The sequence below is a fragment of the Cyanistes caeruleus genome, chromosome 3 (genome assembly GCF_971803275.1).
Source record: "Cyanistes caeruleus chromosome 3, bCyaCae1.hap1.1, whole genome shotgun sequence".
Taxonomy (NCBI): Eukaryota; Metazoa; Chordata; class Aves; order Passeriformes; family Paridae; genus Cyanistes; species Cyanistes caeruleus.
Window position 1 is genome coordinate 7,426,727 of NC_141703.1, and position 22,757 is coordinate 7,449,483.

The 22,757-nt window shown below is 37.7% G+C and overlaps 1 protein-coding gene across 13 annotated transcripts in view; it reads left to right on the top strand.

The window, feature by feature from the left end:
- CASK (calcium/calmodulin dependent serine protein kinase) overlaps positions 1-22,757 on the top strand; it is a 191,318-nt gene that overhangs the window by 41,356 nt on the left and 127,205 nt on the right. For all 13 annotated transcript variants that reach the window (XM_086879640.1, XM_086879636.1, XM_086879639.1 and 10 more), the window contains one exon: positions 9,019-9,131. In XM_086879640.1, coding sequence (XP_086735766.1) covers positions 9,019-9,131 — 113 coding nt within the window. The remainder of the gene's footprint in view (positions 1-9,018; positions 9,132-22,757) is intronic.

Consider the following 22,757-nt stretch of genomic DNA (forward strand, 5'->3'; position numbering starts at 1 on the left):
GTTCTACTCAAAGTTCTGGTTGCATTTGTTAAGAAAAAGTACAAGTGGAAAGGCACAAGGAAGAGATTCTGAAATGAGAGACCCTGTCATTAGGAATAAAAAAGCATTTTGTTAGGCTTGCATAAATCTGTGAGAGAGAGTGGAGGAAATAGTGTTTAAGCTCAGTTTTGTTAACAGGACTAATAGATTTAAAGGGGACATTAAAAGTCATAAAGGGGAAGTTTAAAACACGAACCAGAATGCAGAGGGAGAGATGGTGTAGGGAGTGGTTAATGCATGTACATTCACCTGAGGGTGTAATTTCATGGAAGAGTTTTTTGGCAGCAGTGGTGGCTGACATATTCCTGTTTTTATTACTCATCTTGCTGTGTGTGCTGCATGCAATCAAAACCAGTTGTAGTTGCAGCACAAATGACACAGTGGAGGCAGCTGTATGTGGATTTATCCAAGAGTCCCAGATCAGTTCCTCTGCTTCATTGCATGAGTGCAGGTGTGAAGGACTGGTGCAGATCCCAGAGGGAGCTGTAGGACCCTGTGAAAGATCATTGTGATCAAGACAAGATCATTGTGATCAATATTCTGAGATGAGGTTCAGCTTTAGCAGCAGCAGTGCTACTGAAGCACCTCCTGTCCCAGCTGTTCCTTCCTGGGTCTGCCTGTCTGGACAAAGTTCTTTGCACAGCTGTGCTTTAAGCTGAACCAAGCATCTGCCCTGACTGAAAAACAACACAGTAAAAGGAAGAATTGGTTTGTCTGGGGTATTTTTGAATAATTTTAGTTTCTCCTTGGATTTGGTTGAGTGTAACTGCCCAAGCTGTTCTGGGATGACATGGTACCAGAGGGTCTGCTCTGCTGAAGAAATGCTGGTGAGGCCACGGTCTGGGATGGAACAAGGCTGTGGTACACATGAATAAAATAAAAAAGTTCTCTGAATGGAAAACGAGAAAAATAGCGATCATCATCTCCACCTGATGAGCCGAGCCTGAAGGTGCTCTACATCTCTTCTTTTTAAGGCAAAGCTATTATTTTTAATATACTCCCTGTTGTTCCTGTAATTGAAGAGCTTTTTTTGACACATTTTTTCATTCTTGCTGCTCTTCTTCTCGCTGTTGAATGATTTAATACCTAAAGTAGTTTTCCTTTTTTTGTTGTTTTCGTTTGCTTCTTCCTGATCTTCTGTTCTTTTTCTTTGCAAGGAAGAGAAACAGGCAAAACACTTGGTCACATATTAAAGGAGTCTGCTAGGAGAACAGCAGTTTTAGTTTTTCTGAACACTCTTGAGCTGATGCTTTTGATTCAGCTGCTGGCTTGTGATTTTCTCTGAAATGTTACAGAATGTTCGAGTATAAAAATAAAATTTTGAGGATTTTGTTCTATGCATTTATTCCAGTACTCATGGTAGAAATGTATCAGTGGACAAGGCTCCTCTTATTTCTCCCCTCTCCTGTTCAAGTACTAGAATCTGTGCTTTGATTACCAGTCTTTTCTGGCCCAAAATAATTTCTTGCATGAGGTACAGATTCTCATCTACCTCAAGGTGAACCAGAGAGAAAGTTATATTTGTCATCAGTTTCTTGAGTTCTTTATTGCTGAGGGGGCAGAATGTTTCATTTTAGCTTAATGAACCAATTTTGATTCTTCTTTCATACCAAGAGTTAAAAAACTAGTCAAAAAACCCTTATTGGAAAGTTCCATTTTCTGAGATCCTCAGAATTATTTATACCTCAGGGAAATGTCTCATCATTTACCTGTGTATGCTTAGTATATACATGCCTAAAAATCATTCTTGTTCCTCCTTTCATCCATCTGGAAATGGGACAAATAATCAGTCACTTCCTTGAAGATTAATTCTGGAATCATAGTTTTGGACTTATATGCTGTTCTAGTGAAAAAAGTGCCCAGTGTGTAATCTTGCAGCAAAAGCAAATTAATAGTGAATCATTGGAAATGTATTACCAAGGAAGAAATGAGTTTAAAAAGGAATCTCTGGAGCCAAGAGCCTGAACTCTTTAAGAAGTCTACTCAGTAGTTACTTGAATTTGAGGTCTTGACCCTTCACTAGGAAATGACCTTTAATGAGTTGAAAAATAGGAAGTGAGGGGAGATCTGAGGACAGGCGCTTGAAGGGCTGCTCTGTGTCATCAGTAGCTGTTGCTTCTGTTTGGAGCGGTCACCAACTTCAGTGTCTGGCAGATGTGACCTCAAAGTGCTGTGACCTCCTGTGCTGTGCCATGTGGCCCTGCCACCCTGGGAAGCCACCCAGCAGCTCCTGGTAGACCTTTCTCCAAAAGGCCTTGACAAAGTGCATTTCCTATTTCTGTACCTGCTGCACCTGCAGTGTTCAGAACAATTCTTTTAAGACCATAAAACCTCTTACTACAATATTGATTGAAAACAGATTTTGCTTGTCAGTGTGTTGAAGTAAATAATTATTGGCTAATGCTTGTTTTTGAAGAGGAAGATAGTTTCTGTTTTATTAAAAAAAACCAGCAAAAATGGAAGCATAATTTTTGATAGCAACAAGTACATGTTCTGATAAAATTTATTAAGCACATCCCTTCAGAAGGACCCTCCAGCTTAAATCCTTTTGTGACTCTATGAATAAAATAGCAGAATTGACAAGGGTAAGGTCAGTGTTAACAGGTAATTGTGGAATTCAGAAAATGAAGTATATGTGCCCATAAAAATACTTCCTGAGTCCTTTGTGTATGAAGAATGTTGTAGGTGCCTGGTGCTAAATATTTATTTCATTGTAATAGAACAGCAAATTTAGTGAGCATCTTATCTCAGTGTTCTTCCTTTTCCATCCTCACAATATCCCAGCCAGTCAGTGTTAAAGAAGAGTTGTTTACAAACCATAGATACATTAAAGATATTTTTACATACCAGTATCTGTTTATAATGTATGTATGCCTAAGAGATTTGGTAGATATACAGAATGACTGATAAAGTGATTCTGATTTTTTTGCTCAGTAAGAAGAAAAATCAAACCAGAAACCTGTAATTTTTATTGGTTGAAGTGGCTGATCATTTAAGGATAGCTTATCCCCCTTTTAGCTTGGAGATATGAAAGAAAGGACAGCAGAAGAAATCTTTCTGTGTGTATTTTGCTCTTACACTGACAAAACCATGGAAAAAAACTTACAAATTACTTCAGAGAATCTATAAAATTGAAGGTAAATATTTTTTCAATTTGCTGCATGAATTCCAAACATAACCCAAAATTTTCTTGGGGAGCATTTCCCTTTCACAAGCACTGGAGTGCTGCTGCTTCTGTGGTTTTCTTGTGGATGGAAAGCAATGGTTAAGATTTGATGTTATGTATTTTTTTTTTCTCTTTTGGATGCTTTGTTCTTTGTAGGTTTCACTCTAAAGCTGAGTTTAAACATAGACTTGGTTTCAAAGATGTACGCTGTTGAAAAGTAGAAATAGAATGTGGTAGAAATACTGCTGTCTGGGAACTCAGTTTTGTGACTTGTACTGGGATATCTAATTTTCTAAAGTATCAGATCTTCAACCCAAATGTTCTTCTGTGCCACAGTCATCATAATGCATTATTTTAAATTTTCCTTTGAGAATAAAACAAAAAGTGTCAAGCCAGCATTGCCAGTGATGGCTTTCTAAATGTGGATGCCCTCTAATCTGAAGTGCTATTTCACAGCAAGGCTCAATCACTATTTTAAGCTGCAGTGCCATGTGTAAATGAGCTGATACAGTGACTAATTGGAGGTTTAATTAATTTTGGGAATACTTAATTTTTGAAAGAGGTTCACTTCAATTAAAGGCAAAGGGAAAGTTAAAGAACAAATATGTGCTATAAATTGTGTGGATGAGTGAAGAGAGAAGAAGATCTGTCTCTTTAAATGTAGTAGCAAATTGCTCTCTTCCCAATAATTGTCATCAATTTGAATACAATTGTTTTGAAAGTATTAATCATGTTAGGACAAAGCAGTGTTTGCTGCTTAGGTAAGCAAATGTACAACCTTTCAATAAAAAAAGAAAAAAAGGATATAAATGTCTTCTAGTGTGTTTACAGCTGTGGTATCTTATTGCATCAAACTGACAAAACCATTCTTAGAAAACACTGATGTTGATCTGAACACTTGATCTAAAATGCTGAATTAAGGTGGCTTTAAGACCTGTGTTGCATGTTTCAAGTTCTTAACTATTAAATCTTGTTAAATAAGGAAAGGGAGTCCCAGGTGTTTTACTTCTAAATGGAAGGTCAGTTTTAAAGGAGCACTCTGTTCAGTGGAGGAGGTATTGCTCATTATATGGGGTTTTTTTCTATCAAAATGTTTTATTTGTTTTTCTTACTTTTTTTTTAACTTAATGAAAAATAAGTGGAGAGCCAAAGCGCCTTGTTTTATATTAAGTTCCTCAAAAAATTGGGACTCACTTGGAAGAGATGTTGAGCAAGTTCATGATGATCTGATATGTTCTAAGGCTGTGAAGCAAAGGGGGTTCAGGACGTGTGTGTTTACAGGGATTCCATTCCCTTAGGTTGGCTCGGTTCATTGAGGGACATGGGAAGAAAACAGGCTGTGGTTTATTTCAACCACAGCCAGTTCTCCTTGCAGATCACCAGGGATTGAAGGGAAGGAGACAGGAAGCAGAACAGACAGATAAACTGACAAGATTTGAGTATAAAAAGGTAGTTTGCAATATATCGGTTAATGATCGTTGTCCTTGAAGTCCCAATGACACACAAAGTAAAATAATTTAAAGTGAAGGAGATGATAAAAAAGGCTTTGATGTTATCAAAGTTTTAGGGTTTTATCCTAATTCAGGTGTTGTACTCCTGAAGGAGAAAGTAATTATTAATTGATTTTCTTCAAGTTTGTGTCTGTCTGATAGAAAATGAACTGCTCCGTGCTAGACGGTAAAGTTATCATCAGAAAATAGTTTCAGTAGGGTTAAGGTTACATCAGGCTTGCTCTGGTAATTTGAAATTTTGGGCTCATGAAAAGACATGAGACAACCTCTTTAACATTTCAGTCCACATTTTCTGGCTTGTATGTACTCAGTGACTTCCTCAGTAATGTAACACTTTGATTTCCATCTGCTCAAGAGAGCAAAACCCATCATGCATCCCAGCTTCAGATTAAGTTCATACATTTTGGATTTTGGCATACATTGTAGGTGGGATTCTGAGTGTTCCAGGTGTTGGAGTGTGCTGCTGCCAACCCTGATAAAATACCAGTGAAGAAATCATCTGTCCTTACTGCTTGCTTGCATGTTTTAAGGCTCCTCATATTTGAGCTGGTCTGCAAGCTGACTGCAGAAAAGGATTTTGCAAGCTTGGGTTATATCTGTTAAAGGTAGCATAGAGAGAAATGAAATGGAAAGCACATGACATGATTACAGTTTGTATGACTTAGAAAACAAAGTCTTATACAACTTAATTCAGTTACTCTTAAGAAATAAGCAGTCTTATCTATGCCTAACAGCTTTGATGATCTGTGTCTGAGGTTACAGTTGTTCCTTCCCCAGTCTGTGTCACCTCTGTACTTTAGACCTGTAAAATTCGAGCTGCAGGGTTGGCAAAATGAGCTTTAGAAAATGTCATTTAGTGAGAATGTGATATTCATTTCCCCATCTGCAGACACAACTGTTGAACATCTCATATCAGCTGAGAGATAAATTGTTGTGGTTCCTTTCCTCACTGGGTGGTTTCAGTGCTGAGACTCAGCATGACCTGAAAGACTTTTGCTACTCAGCTTCTAAATAAGGCTTCAAGCTCTTGTGCTGGGAAACACAGATTCTTGTTTTCTGACTCAGGTTATACAGCATCACTGTGAGCTGTTTTAACTTAATTTGTAAACTTGCTGTGTGCCATTGCAGCTGGAGAGGACTAACTGCAACCATGATTAATTTAAAAGTTCCTTTGTGTTACTTGGCACATGGAAGTGATGATGTCTGCTTAATTGATCAGGGCATGTCTCGTGAATGATTTAAAATTTCCTACAGTTGGACTAGTCAAGCTTTTGTTGTGATGCTATTGTCATGGGATGCATTCATCTGATATAGTAACACTATTTTGAGGCTGTGTGTAGCTTGGGTATCAGAGAGAATGTTTTGAAAAAGTTGGAAGTCTGAGGTTTGTAAGTAGCTGAGTCTTTCTTCAGGTTGTGTTTAAAAGTATTTTTATTTCTGTGTGAAATTGCTCTATTGTTTCAATAGAATGAGTTAATTGTGGGTGTCACTGAATTCACAGAATCATAAAATGGATTGGTTTGGAAGGGATTCCAAACATCCTTTGGTTCCAACCCCAATTCTTGTATTCTGTGCTGTACAGCACATTTCTTTTACTTAAGAGTCTTTGGCATTCCTCAATCCAAGTAGAGAAGTCTCTGTCATAATCATAGTGAAGTTTCAATATGGCCATAAATTCTGAAACTGTAGGGGTGTCTCTGTACCTTTTCTGTTACAGAATTGAATACAGTGCTCTAAATTTTTTGTCCCAGATTTAATATGCAGGAAGAAAATGACTCAAGTCAGGATTTTAAAATGTTAATGGAAGGAGAAATCAGGGCATGGCTGTACAAGATAAAGGTGGGTTACACACAGATCTGATCGTCTCAGAGCTGCACTTTGTAGGCTGCTTTTTGATTTATGATTCCTCCAACTCTCTTTGTCTGCTCAAAGCACATACACACACTGTGGTGGCTGGGCAAGCTCTCCTGCCCAGGCTTGGCAAAACCAGATCTAAAAGTAGCTCAGCCAACAGTGAGAAATATTGTTACTCATTGAGTTTGGATGAATTAACAGAATTTGGGGATCTGCCTGCAAGTAGGGATATGGTCTTGTGAGGTATCTCTGCACTCAAGTGATCTGCTCTTCCGTATCAGAATGTGTTAAGAGCATTATTTAATGTCTCCAGAAATGCTTGGGGGGAAGGGGGGGGAGCAATGACACTGAAAAGAAAAAGGATTATTTGAATGAAATACATTTGGTTTCTAGTAATTTATGACCAATTAGGAATGAAAGGAGGTGTTGCCAACATTATTCCAAAGCTGCGGTTTAGGTTTTGAAATGTTTTTAGATTAGTATAATCTAAATGTATTTATACTATTGTAAAGGAATTTTACTTTGAATGCTAAAAGAGGAAGCAGGAGCTTGGAATAAGAAGGTGACACTGATCAATACAAAGTGGAAGTTTTTCATAGATCACTTTTCGAAACGTGGAGAAGGAATTATAAGATGTGGCTATATCGTTCCAATGCCAAATGAAGTCAGTTGAACCTTTTTCATTTAATGATGAAGGTGGATTTCTATGTGTTAGAGTCTTAATTGAACATCTTTTTTAAAATATCTGTGGTAGTTTTTGGTAAAAGACCAAATGCTGGATAATAGTGGGGTGTGGATTCAGAAGAGAAAATCACCATCAGTATGGGGGATTTCATTGTGTGTTTGGAGCAAGGGAAGAAGAAAACAAACATGCATTTTCTTGACTAGTTTGTTCTGAGTACATCACGTGTCCATCATTGTGCTAATAAATACCTTCCTTACTTCTCAATATTTAGATTGGGATTCATTGACTACTTTTGGTATTCATGTTCTTTGTCAGAAATAATCCTATTTCAAGAAATCTCTGCAAGTATGTTGAAAGAATACAAAACCTGGATTTTAGCTGTGTGAGTACAGGTCTAGTAGTGTGATGAATTACACACTTCAGATCATCTGGTGTGTAAAGGAATACCAAGAGCCAGTTATTAAGGTTTGTAAGTGCCCTCAGAGGGATATTTCTGCCTCCTCGGGGTACCTTTTATTTTGAGAATGGTGTTCCTTTGAAATCTCATTGCTCAGAAACCTGTCAGCTAACTTCCAGTTCATTGTTTGAATGGAAGAATTTGTCTTTCAAGCTATATTAAAGCATTTATTTCACTCAGCAGGTGAATGCTCACTCAATAGACAAACTTGTGAACAAAGGCTCTTTCCATCCTCAAATTTTCCCTCACATCTCTTTGAGAAGACTTCAGAAAAGATTTCTTTAGAACTCACATGTCTGTCATTAAATAAGTAGCAGTAGAAAAGGATTGATTTGCCACAGTTAGTGCACTCTTGAAACAATCTTCTTCTATTTTCATAACATACTAATATTTCATGTTTGAAAACTTGAACTACCCTGTTTAGCTGACGGTACTGGTTGTTACTAACATTGAACAGAAGTTTCCATACTGTAAGTTAAGGCACCAAGGACTGAAATTGTCTACTAAAAGGTGCTTCCAAAAATACATATTTGTACTGGTGGTTTTCAAAAGGTTCTAACTGATGGTTAAATGTTTTTGGTAAAAGGTAAAAGGTTTTTTTAAAAACTAAAGGTTTTCAAAATTGTTCTAACTGATGTTTTGGCAAATATAATTTCAATTTCGAAAAATAATTACTCTTTTTTATTTGAGTGCAATAGTAACATTTATCTGAACTAATTCTTACCTTTTCATCTGTAACTTCTGGGATTCTCTAAGTGCCATAGGTGAAAAAAAATTAAGAGCTTTTGTGGAATTTCAAAGTATTGTAATGGAGGTTGGTTATATCTACTGATACCAAACTTGAAATAAACTGAGTTTGTGTAAAACAGACAGACTGAAACAGCTCAGAATTCTGTTACTCTTGTTGTTGTCCATTATCCTTTCTGATTAGGACTGAAAGAAGGAATGGGTTTCTTACCTCCATTTTTCCCCCTATTTGGATTTTGCATCTAAATAAGGTCCACTTAAAATTTAATAATGATGATGTCAGTTACATATTACATAAGGTTTCTAGGAGTAGTTCTAAAGGGGCAGGGTAAGAGAATATGTCATTAATACAGGAAAATACAGAACTCACGCGATGTTCTTTACACCAGTCTATAGTCAGAACTATTAATTTTACATTCAATGGGCAGCAAGGACGAGAGGTATATTCTGTGTAAATACTGCACTTAAATGCACAAATCAAAACCTTGTTGAGAAGTAAGGGAATGTAGCACAGTGAGGAGGAGAATGGCAATTCATTGCTGGTTTCTCTGCGTTGCAGGGGTCCCTTCAGCGTCGTGCGGCGATGCATCAACAGGGAGACGGGGCAGCAGTTCGCTGTGAAGATCGTCGATGTAGCAAAATTCACTTCAAGTCCTGGATTAAGCACAGAAGGTAAGAATTAATAATTAAGCAAACTCCCAGCAGACAGGTTTTATTGATTTGTCAGCCTTTCCTATGTTTGTTCTCTCCATGATACTTTCTGTTTTATATTTTCTGTTTTAGTAGTTTTAAAGCAAGGTTGCATATCTCAAATCTTGCTTGAATCTCTAATCTTTAGTAGTTTCTACAGATCTATACAGTGGTAATCATAAATATTAGAAAGATAGTTAGGTCTAAGCCATTTCTATTTCTGTTTGGATATTTATCTTAAGAGTGTGAATTTTGTAAAGAAAAAATAGTTCTGAGTCAAAAAAGCGTACATGGGAAGTAAACCAAGAGCACATGAGTTGTGTTTTTACTAGTCTAGATTTAGCAAGTAATTTTCTATAAATGGATGAAGGCTTGCTATTAAAGTGCACATTTATATAAAAATATATTTTTCATACAGTCAAGATTACAGGCAATGCTGCAGAACTGCTACAGTGTAAACACAAGGCTGTAACTCTCTAACATGTCCTATTTTAGAGTGAAACAATCTATTTTTTACAAGTTGAATACACAACTTGTGTGTGCATAAAGTTCTTTTACCCTATATCGAGAAGAGTGTTGCCAGCTGAGTGATACTTGCTGTATTCTCAGTGTCCTGTATTTTTTTTCTGGAGATCATATTCTTTTGTACAGTAATGTTTTTGGGGGATCCACTGATGATATCGAAGTCCTCGTGAACCCAACTTCAGCAAAAAAGGCTCAATGACTTTTGTTGGTTTTTATAGCAAATGGTACCTTGAACCTTAATGACTAGCTTGATTTGCAGGGTAAATCATAGGTCTTGCTTCAAATTTTATCAGATATTTTCATTTAATAATGCCTTTTTTCTAGCCCTCTAACAAATTATAAGCCACATTTTCTACAATATTCATCTTCTGATTAGCTCCATCATGGTTTTGACATGTTATACCAAAACCATTGCATTCTGAGCTAGCTCATTAAAATGCTTTGGTATCTTTTAAATCAGTTGTGTCCATATTCTTTTTTTTTTATTCTAAATCTCATTGAAACTGCTGATGATAAGACACATTTCTGCCTTTGGTGGAATATTGCCTTCCTGGCTCCATGACAGTAAAATTCAACCTTTTGGGGCCATGAAGAATTTCTGAAAGGGAAAAGTTACAGGCAAAAGAGAAGGGACTCATCAGGAGGAGAAGAAAAGCCAACAGTAATAGTAGATTCTCTGAATAAAAGGGTAAATGTGGGTGGTTTGAGATTTCTGTCTGGGTCAAAAGAATAGGCATGGGAGTGTATTAAGAAATCTTGGGGTTTTCCAATTCCACTTTTGTTGTATCTTTGTAATTTTAATTCAAGGTAGCAGGTCATGGAGGTACAATCATAAACATTTTATGGGTTTAGTGGTGTTTTGTTTTGTGGTTTTGGATTGTTGTTTGGGTTTTTTTGTACTTGTTGTTTTAGGGTTGGTTTTTTTAAAGGTTTTGAATTGTTATGCCTTAGATTTGTAATATTAAGACACAAAGACACATAAGTATGTAAGTGAGCGTGGAGTGAGTTCTCACCTCTACATAAAAATGTGAATTTTTCATTGATTCTTTCCATCTTCTGTGCTCTTTGTTATTCCTCTGTTTTTCATTTGGCTTGTTTTGTAGTTGGTTTTTTCTGTTTGTTTGGGGTTTTTTTTTTTTGCACATCTACTCTATCCAGGTTCTAGGGGGTGTTTAAAGATTTTTTTTTTCCAGTTTGTTTATTTCTGATGTGGCATTCCTTAAGAACATTGGTGGGCAGCCATGATGGTGGTATTGGTATAAAGTAAATATACCTATGAAGAAGCTGTGTTTGTAAACTGTGTTAAAGTGTGAGCTGTAATGAATTGATAAGGTTAACCCTTGGAGGTATTCTTTACCTTGAAATTTCGACCTCTGTAAGTTCAATTTGCTCTTAAAGGTTATTTTTGCACAACTCCCCACATCCAGTCTTTCTTTGAGGCACGGGAATGGGAGAACAGGACGTTGTGCATGTGAGGGAGCTGATGACAATTCCTTCCATTAATTCATATATATCTAGAGTGCTCAGAGCTTAAGATCCCAATATGCCTCCACACCTTCAGATTAAATCTAAAAGGTCTTTGTTCTTGAGTGCTTTTACATAAATACCCCTGTAGGATGATGTGTTTATGGGTAAGAACTTCATTTTTGTTTGTCAGCAGTGTACTCTTGTGGCAAAGGCAGCCAACTGCAGAGCTCTGCAGAGGGGTAGCCAGCAAGGCAAAGCAAGTGATTGTTCCCCCTGTTCATCCCTTGTGAGGCCACACCTGGAGCACTGTGTAGTGCAGAGCTGGCCTCAGTTGGTCAAGCCTTAATGAGAGAAGCTGAGATGAGATCTGGTGCTGTCTTCAATTAGTTCATAAAAGGTTGTAGAGCAGATGGAGCCAAACTCTTGATTTGGGCACATAGTGAAAAGACAAAAAGCCATGTGGACAAATTGCAACATGAAAAAATGCTAATAAGAGACAAAGAGAATAAAAATCTGTGCCTGATCGCTTGGAGAGTTTGTGGAGAACATCCTCAGAGATGCTCAGAAGTGAATTGCACAAGGCCCTAAGCTGCCAGGTCTGTTCTGACCTGCTTGGAGCAAGAAGTTGGACTAGGTCATCTCCAGAGGGTATTTCCAACCTAGTTGATTCTGTGGTGCTTGTAACAACAGTCTGTGTGTAATCTGTGAGCCAATATAGTTGCAGTATTATATAGGGAGAAAATTTAGGCGTAGCAGTACTGTGCTAAAAAAGAGATAATTTAAAATTAATTTGGATACAATTTTTAAAACCAGTCTTTGTTTCTTTAACCTGTGAGGCAGCTGGTCACCAAATATGTTTTTTCAAGGGACTATTTTCTAAACAATTCATTTAGAAAATTGTATACTGGTATCTTACAATAATGGTATCTCCTTACCCCAGAGTAAGATAAACTCAAAAGCTTCTCTAGGCTGATGTGTTACCAGCTGGTGTTATTGTGGGCATTTGTGGCATATGATGGAGAAGCCACTAGCTCAGAAGACAAACTTCAATCAGGTATAGTGTTCTTTCCCTAAAGCTGCTCAGTACTCATAGCATGTATAGACACAGACATCTCAAGTGATTTTTGTGTCTCGCTGCATCTCTGCAGTGGTTTGATAATAGCAGGGAAAATTAATGCTATGTAATGATGCCTGACAGCTAGCAAATCTAATCTAGGCTAAATTCTATTGGATTTATGTATTAGTATTCATGGTCTTGCGTATTGTGTATCATCAATCTCTGTAGTGTTGTAATTCAACCATATTAATGAAGTATATTGACACCTTGTCACTATTCAAGTGGCCATGTGATCTGGTGGATGAATGTTGGCTATTATATATGTTGACAGATTCTACTACAGTTCACTCACAGCACAGAGATACAAAAAAATCAAAAATAAGAAAATGTGAAGGTTGAATATTTTTAGCCATAAGAGTCTCTTTTGTACGGTGCAGCTGAGAGAATCCATGTGGAAGGGTACTTGATGCTCTCAGAAGCCAGTAGTAGTAGACTCATTGACTATAAAAAAATATATCAGTGTAAATAAACTTATTTTCAAGTACAGTTTTTAGTTGCTATACTCAGAACATTTGGTATAGAAAACTGTGAGAAGCATGTTCCTTTATTCTGAATTTGTTACAGCTCACATTTTAGTTTGACTGTCCGTTTCCTCTGCTGCACTCTTTACATCCCATGCATTTGCTCTTGTGTTTTGTTTTTCTCTGCACAGCTTGCTTGTCTGATATTTAGTTACCTGCTTTAACACATAATATCTCTTTAATGCAGGCACCATTTCTCAGGAAGAGAATGGTGATCAGTCCTTACTACTTAGTAAAAGCCAACACACATTACTTATCTGCCTTTTCTTAAATCCAGATTGCTTTCTTCTAACATGCTGAGTGTTTCTTGCAGCAATTTAAAGGGCAGTGTTTTGTGCTTACAGTGCATTGAAGTTGTTTTTTCAGGATTTAATTCAACATATATTGGATTCTCTTGCCTGTAGTTCGTTTCTATAGAAATGTCCTTACGAAGAAATTGATTCTAAAGTGATCCAGCCTTCTAAAAGTCTACACCTTATTTATTAGGTTGATGTCTGTGGTTGACATACAGGTTTGTATGCATTCAGGCCACTGTGAAGCTGAATAAATAAGCTGATAGGGAAAGATTGAGTTTTCCTTCAGAACCCAAACTGGTTCTTCTGGAAGCAGCCTATGAAGACAGTCTGCAAAATGCTTTTGTCTGTGACAAAGAGCAAAACTGTAGCCAATAAAGCAGTGTTTTAAATACAGTTCTTGAACTACTTCTAGCACAGAGAGGCAGAATAATTGAATCAAAACTGGCCTTGCTATGAATCATCCACTTTAGGAGAAGAATTCCAAAATTATTTAATGGAGAATTGCAATAAAAACTGGGAGGGTTTTGTTGTGTTTTAGTTAGTCTTGTGGGTTGTTTTTTTTCCCCCCAGATCTTATCCCCGATTAGCTTTCAGATTGTGAGTGGTTTTCTTAAAGTTGAGAGCTTAGTTTTGTTCTGCTTATTTCATTAAGCAACTTACCCTTGTTGGTTTTCTTATTTTTATTTATTTAATTTATTTAGACTTCATTTTTTAGAATCATTTTGTCAGGGCAGTGTTTTCAAAAGGCCTTATTGAGTTCATAGTGAAGTTGCATGACAGTATGTTTAAATTTTGGTACTGGAAGGCTGTAGTGAATCATAAATTATTTTTCACAAAAGTATCTGTAAGATTCTGCACTTCCTTCTCTCTGTGTTTTCAAGAGTTTCAGAAAAAAATGTACTGTCAGCGTTAAGCTCGTCTCTTTTGAGTACAAAATACTACAAATCTGTGTGTCATCATATTTCATGGTACTGTACCATATATAGACTGGATTCAAAGGAAGAACGAGTGACTCATTGCCTTTGATTTGGAAATACCAACTAATCTGGAATTTCTGGTCGTTGTCAGTTCTGTGTTGCACCATATTTCACAGATCAGGAGCAGTGACTTCCTTCTGTGTGACACTGTTGTGCCCACATCTGAACTCTCATGCCCACTTTGGGGCTCCACAGTCTGAGGGATGCCACAGAACTGGAAAAGCCCCTGCAAAGGACAAGATAATCAGGTCCCTGCAGGACATGATGGGCAAGGAGAGGTTGAAGAAGCTGGGCTTGTTTAGTGTGATAAAGAGGAGGCTGAGGAGGTGTTATGATGTGTTCTTTAACTGCTTGAACAGCTACAAAAATGTCAGAGCTGGGCTGTCCTTGAGTGGAAGCTACTGAACCACAGAGAAATGGCCAGGAATTGTTGTTTGGAAGGCTCAGGTTCAGGTTGGACATGGTTTTCAAGAGTTTTCTCGATAAAATCACACCAGTCCTGATCCAGTGTGTGCAGTAATCTCACACTGAGTGGGGGTTGGAGCCAATGTCCATCACAGGTCATTTCCCACCAGCTTTTCTGTGACCTAACGGAAACAGGAGGAAGGCACCATTATAGGTTTCATTTCATTTAAGGTACAAAATATGAGGATATTTCAGAGTGTGAAAAGCTCTGGAGGCCAGCTTGACTTTGCTTTTGAGTTACCATTTTAATCCTATGAGAAGCCATAATCCCAGTATTTAGTGACTGTGGTGTTGGAGGTATAGCTATTAAGATTCATCTACTGTGTGTGCCTCAGTAGTGAAGAGTTTGAGCCATCTTTTTATAGACCACAAAAATCACATGGTATTAGTGACACCTCTGGTCATAAGGAAATGCACAAATGTGGAATTTTGAAAAGAAACTCTCTAAGGCTTTGATAGCTGACTGTCATGGAGTTTATGTTGCTGGTACTTTAAATACCACTATAGTTTCTGTGTTTGCTGTACAAACAATAAAGCAAGTAAAGCGGGTAAAGAGGTAGGAAGAATCTGAATTAACCTTGTACCTGTGGTAATATAAAATCAAATATAAGAGTAATATTTTTTAGGATTTTTTTTAGGATTTTTTTTTTTTAAGACTGTCTGTGTCATGATGGGAGGGACCTGTAGTAGTTTGTGCCTCTAAGAAGGACTTGAACATTGATACTTGAAGTCACTTTTGAAGTTTGTAATTTCAAGAGTCTGCCTTTCTGGGGAATGCATTGTTCCTATCTCAGTTCTCCTTCTTTCACAAAGGAGTAGAACTGGCCCTGTTTTGGTCCAGGGAATGTTACCTGAGCCCTTTTTGCTTGTTTTAACTTAATGAAGGATTTGAGGTTTCTTTGTTTTTCTGGAGAAGCTGTTGGCTGGTTCAATTATAAGCACAGTTCTACTCCTTTCTATGAGGAGCACAAATTTCATAAATGTCTAACATTTATAGCTCTCTGTAACTTTCATAAACAAAGTGTCATTAGAACTAAATACTTGTATATGGAAATGTAACATAAAAGGTGGAAGCAGGCTTTCACCCCAGAAGACTTTTCTGTAAGTGTGACAGCATGTTAACCATAGAACAGAGCCAGTGGATCACAGGCATGCATTTCACTTTTTTTTTTTTTTCCCCCAGTGTAAAATACAGCATTTTACATTAAGGGTTTTTTTTGTTGGGTTTTTTTTTTATTTTGAGGATTTCCTGGCATGTGCCCAGATACAGGACATCAGATACAGATATCCAGGAGTGGGATACTAAGTGTCAATGACCAAATTATCATTGTTTTGACCTCATTTGGAGTCACTCATAAAAATTTGATTCATCTCAGGAAGCAAATATGATGTTCTGTAGGGAAATACAGGCTGTTATCCAGATCATAAGCAAAGAGTTATAGAGATCAACTATATGATATTACTTTACTTCAAGAACATAAAATTTCTGGAAATATTGATGCAAGCATATTAACAGCAGTGTTCATTAAACATTTTTCTTTTCCATCTTCAGCAGGGAAAGCATAGCTTGGGAATTTATTACACCCACTTTAAAGCATAAAAGGATATTTACCTAATATTTTTATGCACTGTTGCTTAAGTAGAAGGAAAATCATTAAGTTTTTATGTGTTGCAAGCAATTGGTTCTTTATTCCTTCTCATCTGTCTCCAAAACAAGGACAGTTTTGTTTGCTATGTGACTTCAGTCCCTTGCCTTTAACATTTAAACAAAACCTGATTTTGCTGGGTTTAGTGCAGCACTGAGCACACAATGGCTCTGCAGGAGTGCACCTCTTCCTCCCTCTCTTTTAGTCTTTACTACTCGGCTGCGTGCTGGCTCTGACAGCTTTGTTCTTCTGCTCTTGGTTTCACTGTGATGCCAACATTGTGAAAAATGACTGTTGTGTCCAGTGATTGAAACCACTGTGGACTTGTTGCCAGATCTTTATGAAACATTATCACGAAGCTCCTTTTTGAGAAAGGTGTCATGCTGCGGAGCACCAAGTGCAGGCAACATTTCCCAACTTTCTAAATGAAAATGGTGCACTTTACAGGTTTCAAAATGCAATTACATCAAGTGTATTTAACTGCTGTTTTAATAAATATTCATTCTAAGAATAACATATTAGAGGGCTAATTAAAAAATTGCTGTATCTTGGAATTCTTAGAACACATATCATAATGGAAATGATTATGTAATTAGCACTAAACAGAATTTATGCAGCAGATAATAGATAATTTAACTGTTACTTTAGTTACATAACTGAGTATTCAGTTGGCCTCATTTGATGTTTTTAAAGTAATCATAATTGACTAAAAAGTGCTCCTATAGTAACATCTCTGTAATCCTTTTTCTCACTTTATATGAGAGGCACCAGAACAGGTTGCCTGGGGAAATTTTGGATGCCTCATCCCTAGAAGTGTGTTTAAGGCCAGGTTGGATGGAGCTTTGAGCAACCTGGTCTAGTGGGAGGTATCCATGCCCATGGCAGGAGGTTTGGAACTACCTGGTCTTTAAGGTCCATTCCAACCCAAACTGTCCTGTGACTCTATATCACACTTCCATATATGTGAAATATGAAAATATACTCACATTTGTGATCAAAAGCATAGGAGCCAATAATATTAATTAAGAATAAAACAATAATGCCAATAAATATTATTATGAAGATTTCCTTTAATTTTTATGTCATTTAACTCAGCAAAATAAGGTTTGTCACTTAGAAGTTAATTCCTCTTTATACGTACAATATAGGGCTTAGGGACCATTTGAATAAAGTCTTTACTGAGGTAGCTAGTGAATCTATTTGGGTAGTGTAAAACATTGAACCATTTTTCATGGAAATAAACATAATTTATGCCCATTTTGGTCATTTCAAGTGTTACAGGATATTTGCTAATACAGGAAAATTTCAGTGAAGACTTGTGTTTATACATCACCTCATCTGGACAAAAACTGAGTGGTCCTTGAAATCTGTTGTTTGAATCCCATCTGTTCCCAGGAGTTTACAACATTTAGAATGCAAGTTTCACTGAAAACTAAACTTTAAAATACTTTAATTTCTTAGTAGATTTGGCAGAAACATTTTCAGATAGTGCTTGTGATCCAGCATGAATCACAGAAGTGAAAAGGTATGCTGCAGTTAATACTACTTATTCCAAACAGAGTGATGCCTGTGGGTGTACTGAGTACCTTACAAAAGTGTTGGAGACTACTGTCCTAGGTGTGTTTTGTGGGGGTTTTGTCAGTGGTAAGTCTGTCATTGAAATGCTCGTGCCAGTCAGCTACAGGTGCATCCTCAGTCAGTCACTCTGGATGTGTTTCTGCTCTGCAAATCATATCTCCCAAACCACGGTGTGAAAGATTGGAATTTAGCAGGATTCTAAAGAGCCTAATCTTTGCTCTACCCAGAAATGAAATATCACAGACACACTTCACTATTACTGAAAAAATACTTTAAAATCTCATACTATTTCAGCCTTGTCTGTCACTTTACTGAATATTTAGTTGGATGCATAGGGCTTTTAAGAGTACGATAACTTACGTATTTGCATTTAGTATTTAAATACGTGTAGTATACAGTAAGAGATGTGTAAGAATTCTGTGTTGTGTCAGTCCAAAGCAGGCCTGAAGCACCTGAGGAGAATGAATTGTTAAAGTGTATTTACACAGATATGCACCTGGGAGTGCTGATGGAGTGTAGAGATATCACTGAGGGGACATTCAGGATAATCTTTGAACGAACAAGGTGGCTGGGAGAGATGGGAGAGATGTCTAAGGACTGGAGGAGAGCGAATGACTCTCCTGTGCTGGTCCTGGCGGGCACCAAGGTGAACACGAGCCAGCCATGAGCCCTCATGGTAAGGAGGAGCCAGTGGTATCCTGGGCTCCCTTAGGCCAGGTGCTGGCAGAGCTGGAGGGAGGTGGTCCTGGCCCTCTCCTCAGCACTCCTGAGGCCACACCTGGACTGCTGGCTCCAGTTCTGGGATCCCCAGTGCAGGAGGAACATGGAGGTGCCAGACAGAGCCCAGCAAAGGGCTGGCACTAGGGTGGAGGGACTGGAACATCTCTTCTTTGAGGGCTGTTTAAGCCTGGAGGAGGAAAGGTTCAGGAGGGATTTGTGGATGTGTACAAATTCACGGAGAGTGGTACAAAGAGAACAGAGCCAGGCTCTTCTCAGTGGTGCCCAGTGACAGGACCAGAGGCAGTGGCACAAACTGAAACACAGAAGGTTCTGGGTCAGCACCAAGAAACACTTTTTTAACTATGAGAGTGACCAAGCACTGGCACAGGTTGGCCGAGAGGGTTGTGGACTGTTGGAGATACTCAGAAGTTGCCAGGACAGAATCCTGGGCAGTGGGATCTTGGTGGCCCTGCTTGAGCAGAGGGGTTGGACCAGATCCCCTCTGCAGGTCCCTTCAGCCATTCTGTGATTCCACACAGGCAGCTTCATAACTTCCTGAAGGGCTGGTGGCTCTCCTCTGAGGACCTGGCAGCAGCTGAGCAGGGTGGAATTTGGGCTCTCCCCTGCCATACATGCCATTGTTTCTCTGAGCTCCTTCATGGGTGTGCAGATGAGGTTTTATCACATAACCTAATGTTTTTCTTCTCTAAAACCCTGGTTTGATTATAACATCCTTCTTGCTTGGCAAAACAAAGTGTTTGAGACAGAATTTGAGTAAAGCAAATTTGTTTGAAAAATAAATTTAGGTTGGAGGGGTAAGGAAAGATATTCCTGCTCCAGCTATCCTAGAGCAGTAAGCAATGCCTGGAGCTTTTACCAGTATAATAAGCCAGATGACAAAGATGTGTTTCTTCACCCTCTTGGAAAAGCAAAGTCGTAATTAAATTTATTTTTAAGTCTGGAAGTACGTTTTTAAAAAGATTTATTTTATAAAATTTATTTCATAAATTCTCAAGTCTTCATTATCAAACATAGTTGTCTTTAATTTCTGCAGAACTCATGAGGTATGTCCAACTCCTGTTCTGAAAAATCAAAATGCTTTCCAAAACACTTCTGTCTCTGTACACACTCTGTACTCGTCTGACAAATCCTGATTTTTGCCAATAATCCAGAAATAGTCTCTAGCTGTGCTTTCTGGAATTCAGTTGCAAACACAGGGAAGATAATAAGCATGAGCTGTATTTTCAAATATTTTCTATTTGAATGCTAGCATGTATTCTGTTCTGGTTTGTGCAATCAACAAAATTCAAAATTAATTGCAGCTGAGCTGCTGTTTCTCCTAATTCTCTGATCCAAAGAGAACTGTTTTTGACTCTTAAATGCTGGGATTTGTTCTTCTGTGAATCTAAAAATATATGTCACCGTGATATGATAAATAATGATCCTTGTGCAATAGCACTGTTAGAATGGCAAATCTGTGTCCTGCCATAGCAGTAGGACATGGGTAAAACCCATCTTTGGGTTGTGTGGTTTTGGTTGGGACAGTTTGAATCGTTTGCAAATCTTGCCTAAAATATTTATTTTATTGATTTTATAAAAGCAAGATTCATGGTCTGTGATCCACAGATGCCTATTCGTTTGTAGTGTCCAGAGTTTTCTGCTAAGTTTGGTAGGTGCATCACAGTCTTGGGCAATTTCCCCATCAGTCAGCTCCAGACATTCCTCTTGGAGCTTTTCTGCATGTTCTGGTGTTTTAATGGGGTTGGAGATGAACATGGTTTTTGAGCTATAGTCAGTGGAAATTTGCAGAAGTAAAGATGTGTTAACAAACCTTAATGGACCCTCTAAATAACCAGTTGGAATGAGAATTACAGAGTTCAAAATGGGAGGCATATTTTTGATCTGTAGTGCATATGTGTCTGTATATTCATAATAAAATGAACACACATAGCATAATCCTCCTCCTATGATCTAACTGGTCTTCCAGCTGAAAAATTAAGCATAGAAAAAAGAGTGAAGCTGAAGACCAGTGACAAACTGCCACAATCTGTGTACTGCAGTTGTAGAAACTGCACACTGACCTCCATGGAAATTTTCATTCTAACATCTGCATCAGCAAATACTTATGAGTAATAACATGAAATATGTAGAAGCTGAGAGGTCTCCACAGTATGTCATTATGTGGGAGAGTGTTTATTCCAGTTGTACATAGTGCTAAGCCATGGCTGTTTCCCAGGGTAAGAGCTGCTTCAAGAAGGAGAAAAAATAGATGTGTAGTCTTTTTGGGTAAGGAAAATCTTAGAGAAAAGACAGGAAACAATTAGGTCTACTTGATATGAAGGCAGATGGAAATACTTGTGTTTGGAAGCTGTCTTGTAAAAATATATCTTGGCTAACATACACAGAATACTGAAGCTTTTTAGCTGCTCAGTCAAGAGAAGCATGAAAATTTAAATAAGTCTAAGACCTGAAAGTCCTGAGGAGATCTATGAACTTGTTTCTTCAAGACTTTCTACATTTTATCTGCTGTTCTAGTTCTGCCATCTCTACCATCAGTTTTCTTCCAGTATATTACTTGTTTTAATGACTGAAAGAAGTTAAGGTACAAGCAATAAATTTTTGTCTATATAGTTACAGTTTTTAGGTAAAAATCCAAAAAACTTAATAAATGCTTGAATGAACATACTTTATGTTAATTAAATTTTATCTTTAATACTGCATTGAATATTTTTCTAGTTCTGTGTTTTAAAACTACTACATGTATAAGCAGTAACTTAGCAGAGACCTGTGTTAACCATCTCTGTGTGTTACAGCTCTGTGTGTTACTGAGCACTTTGTGGCATGGCATTTTCCAGCTGTAAGCCATTTATTTTAATGATGGCATTTATCAGGGACAGTCTACTCAAACTGAATATATTGTATCTATTTGATTTCCTAACATGAATCCAACCAACAAATACACACAGTGACAGTGAGTAAATTGGCAATGTAAGTAAAATCACTGTGATCTATGGTTGGTTTACTTAAAATCTATGACAGATTTTCATGGGAGGTTGTTTCTTAAGATCACTTCATATGAGTAAGATTTATGGTGTGTTTCTTGGCTGGGGGAGAGGGTTGTCCTGTGCATTTCTTTTGGCTAAAATATTCAGTGGTCAGTTTTTTTTCTGTCCTTGGAAGTTGCTGTGGAAGGAAAAGCCCAGTTGCAAGAGACTGTTTCTAAAAAGTAATGTTTTGTTGTTTCAGAGTGTCATAGCATTTGTTAAGGCAATTAAGTGGGAACTTAATTTTAATACATTAAATAACTAAAAAATTATTTTACAGATACATTCGAAGTTCCATTGAAAGCTCCTAGCAGAGCCAGCAGTATAAACCCCAAGCTTCTTGATTTCCTTTAGAAGACTAACTAAATAAAGTTAGATTTTAAAAGTATAGTTTTATCTACTGTGACAGAACCAGTTATTGTAGATTTCTTAACGTCTGTCACTTTTAACATTGCCTGTGATAAAGTGACAATTTACAGTTGCAGGTCTTACTGAAAATATTGCCTTAGTTTATAACGTTATGAGTAGTGAGAATGACTTATGCAATACTACTTTGCCTGAATAAAGTAGATTTTTATTTTTCCTTTGCCAAATCAAATTAGGATTTGAATCCAAGTTGCCACCACAAAAATGTTGCTTACAATATGTACACGTCACACATCTGTTTTCAGGTCTGTACAGGTTATCATTGCTGTATCCTTTTGTGTCCTCATCATTGTCTTTGAAAAGCTGTACCAAACTGGAGCCTGTGTTTCCAGCACAGGGCTGGACAAGTGGGGCTGACAGGTTTGCAAAGAAGCTTTTCATCTCTGATGTTTTAGTGCTACAAGAACCAGTCTTGTAGATTGGGCACCCACCATCTCCACCTCTTAATAGCTTATCTGATTGAGGGGAAAACCAGTAAAGGAACTGGGATGCCCTGGAAATGTAGAATGGTAACATCTAGGACTATTAGATGCCACTTACCATCTCTGCAGTGTGTGGGTGAGTATCACTGCTTTGCATCTCCTCCCCTTTCCCCCTCAGGAGGACTGAACAGCTCTTGGCTGCTGAAAGGGGATGGAAAGCCCTATTTCTTCATTGCAGCTTCATTACTCTGCACTCCTGTGGCTTCATTTGCATTTGCTTTGGTACTTTTTATACCTTTTGGCTTATTTATTTGAACTCAAGTTGGGGAAAAAAAGGGAATAGAAGACTTGCACCTTAAGTCTCCAAATCTCTACTGTCTTGTTGATAGGCTTGCATCCTTTTT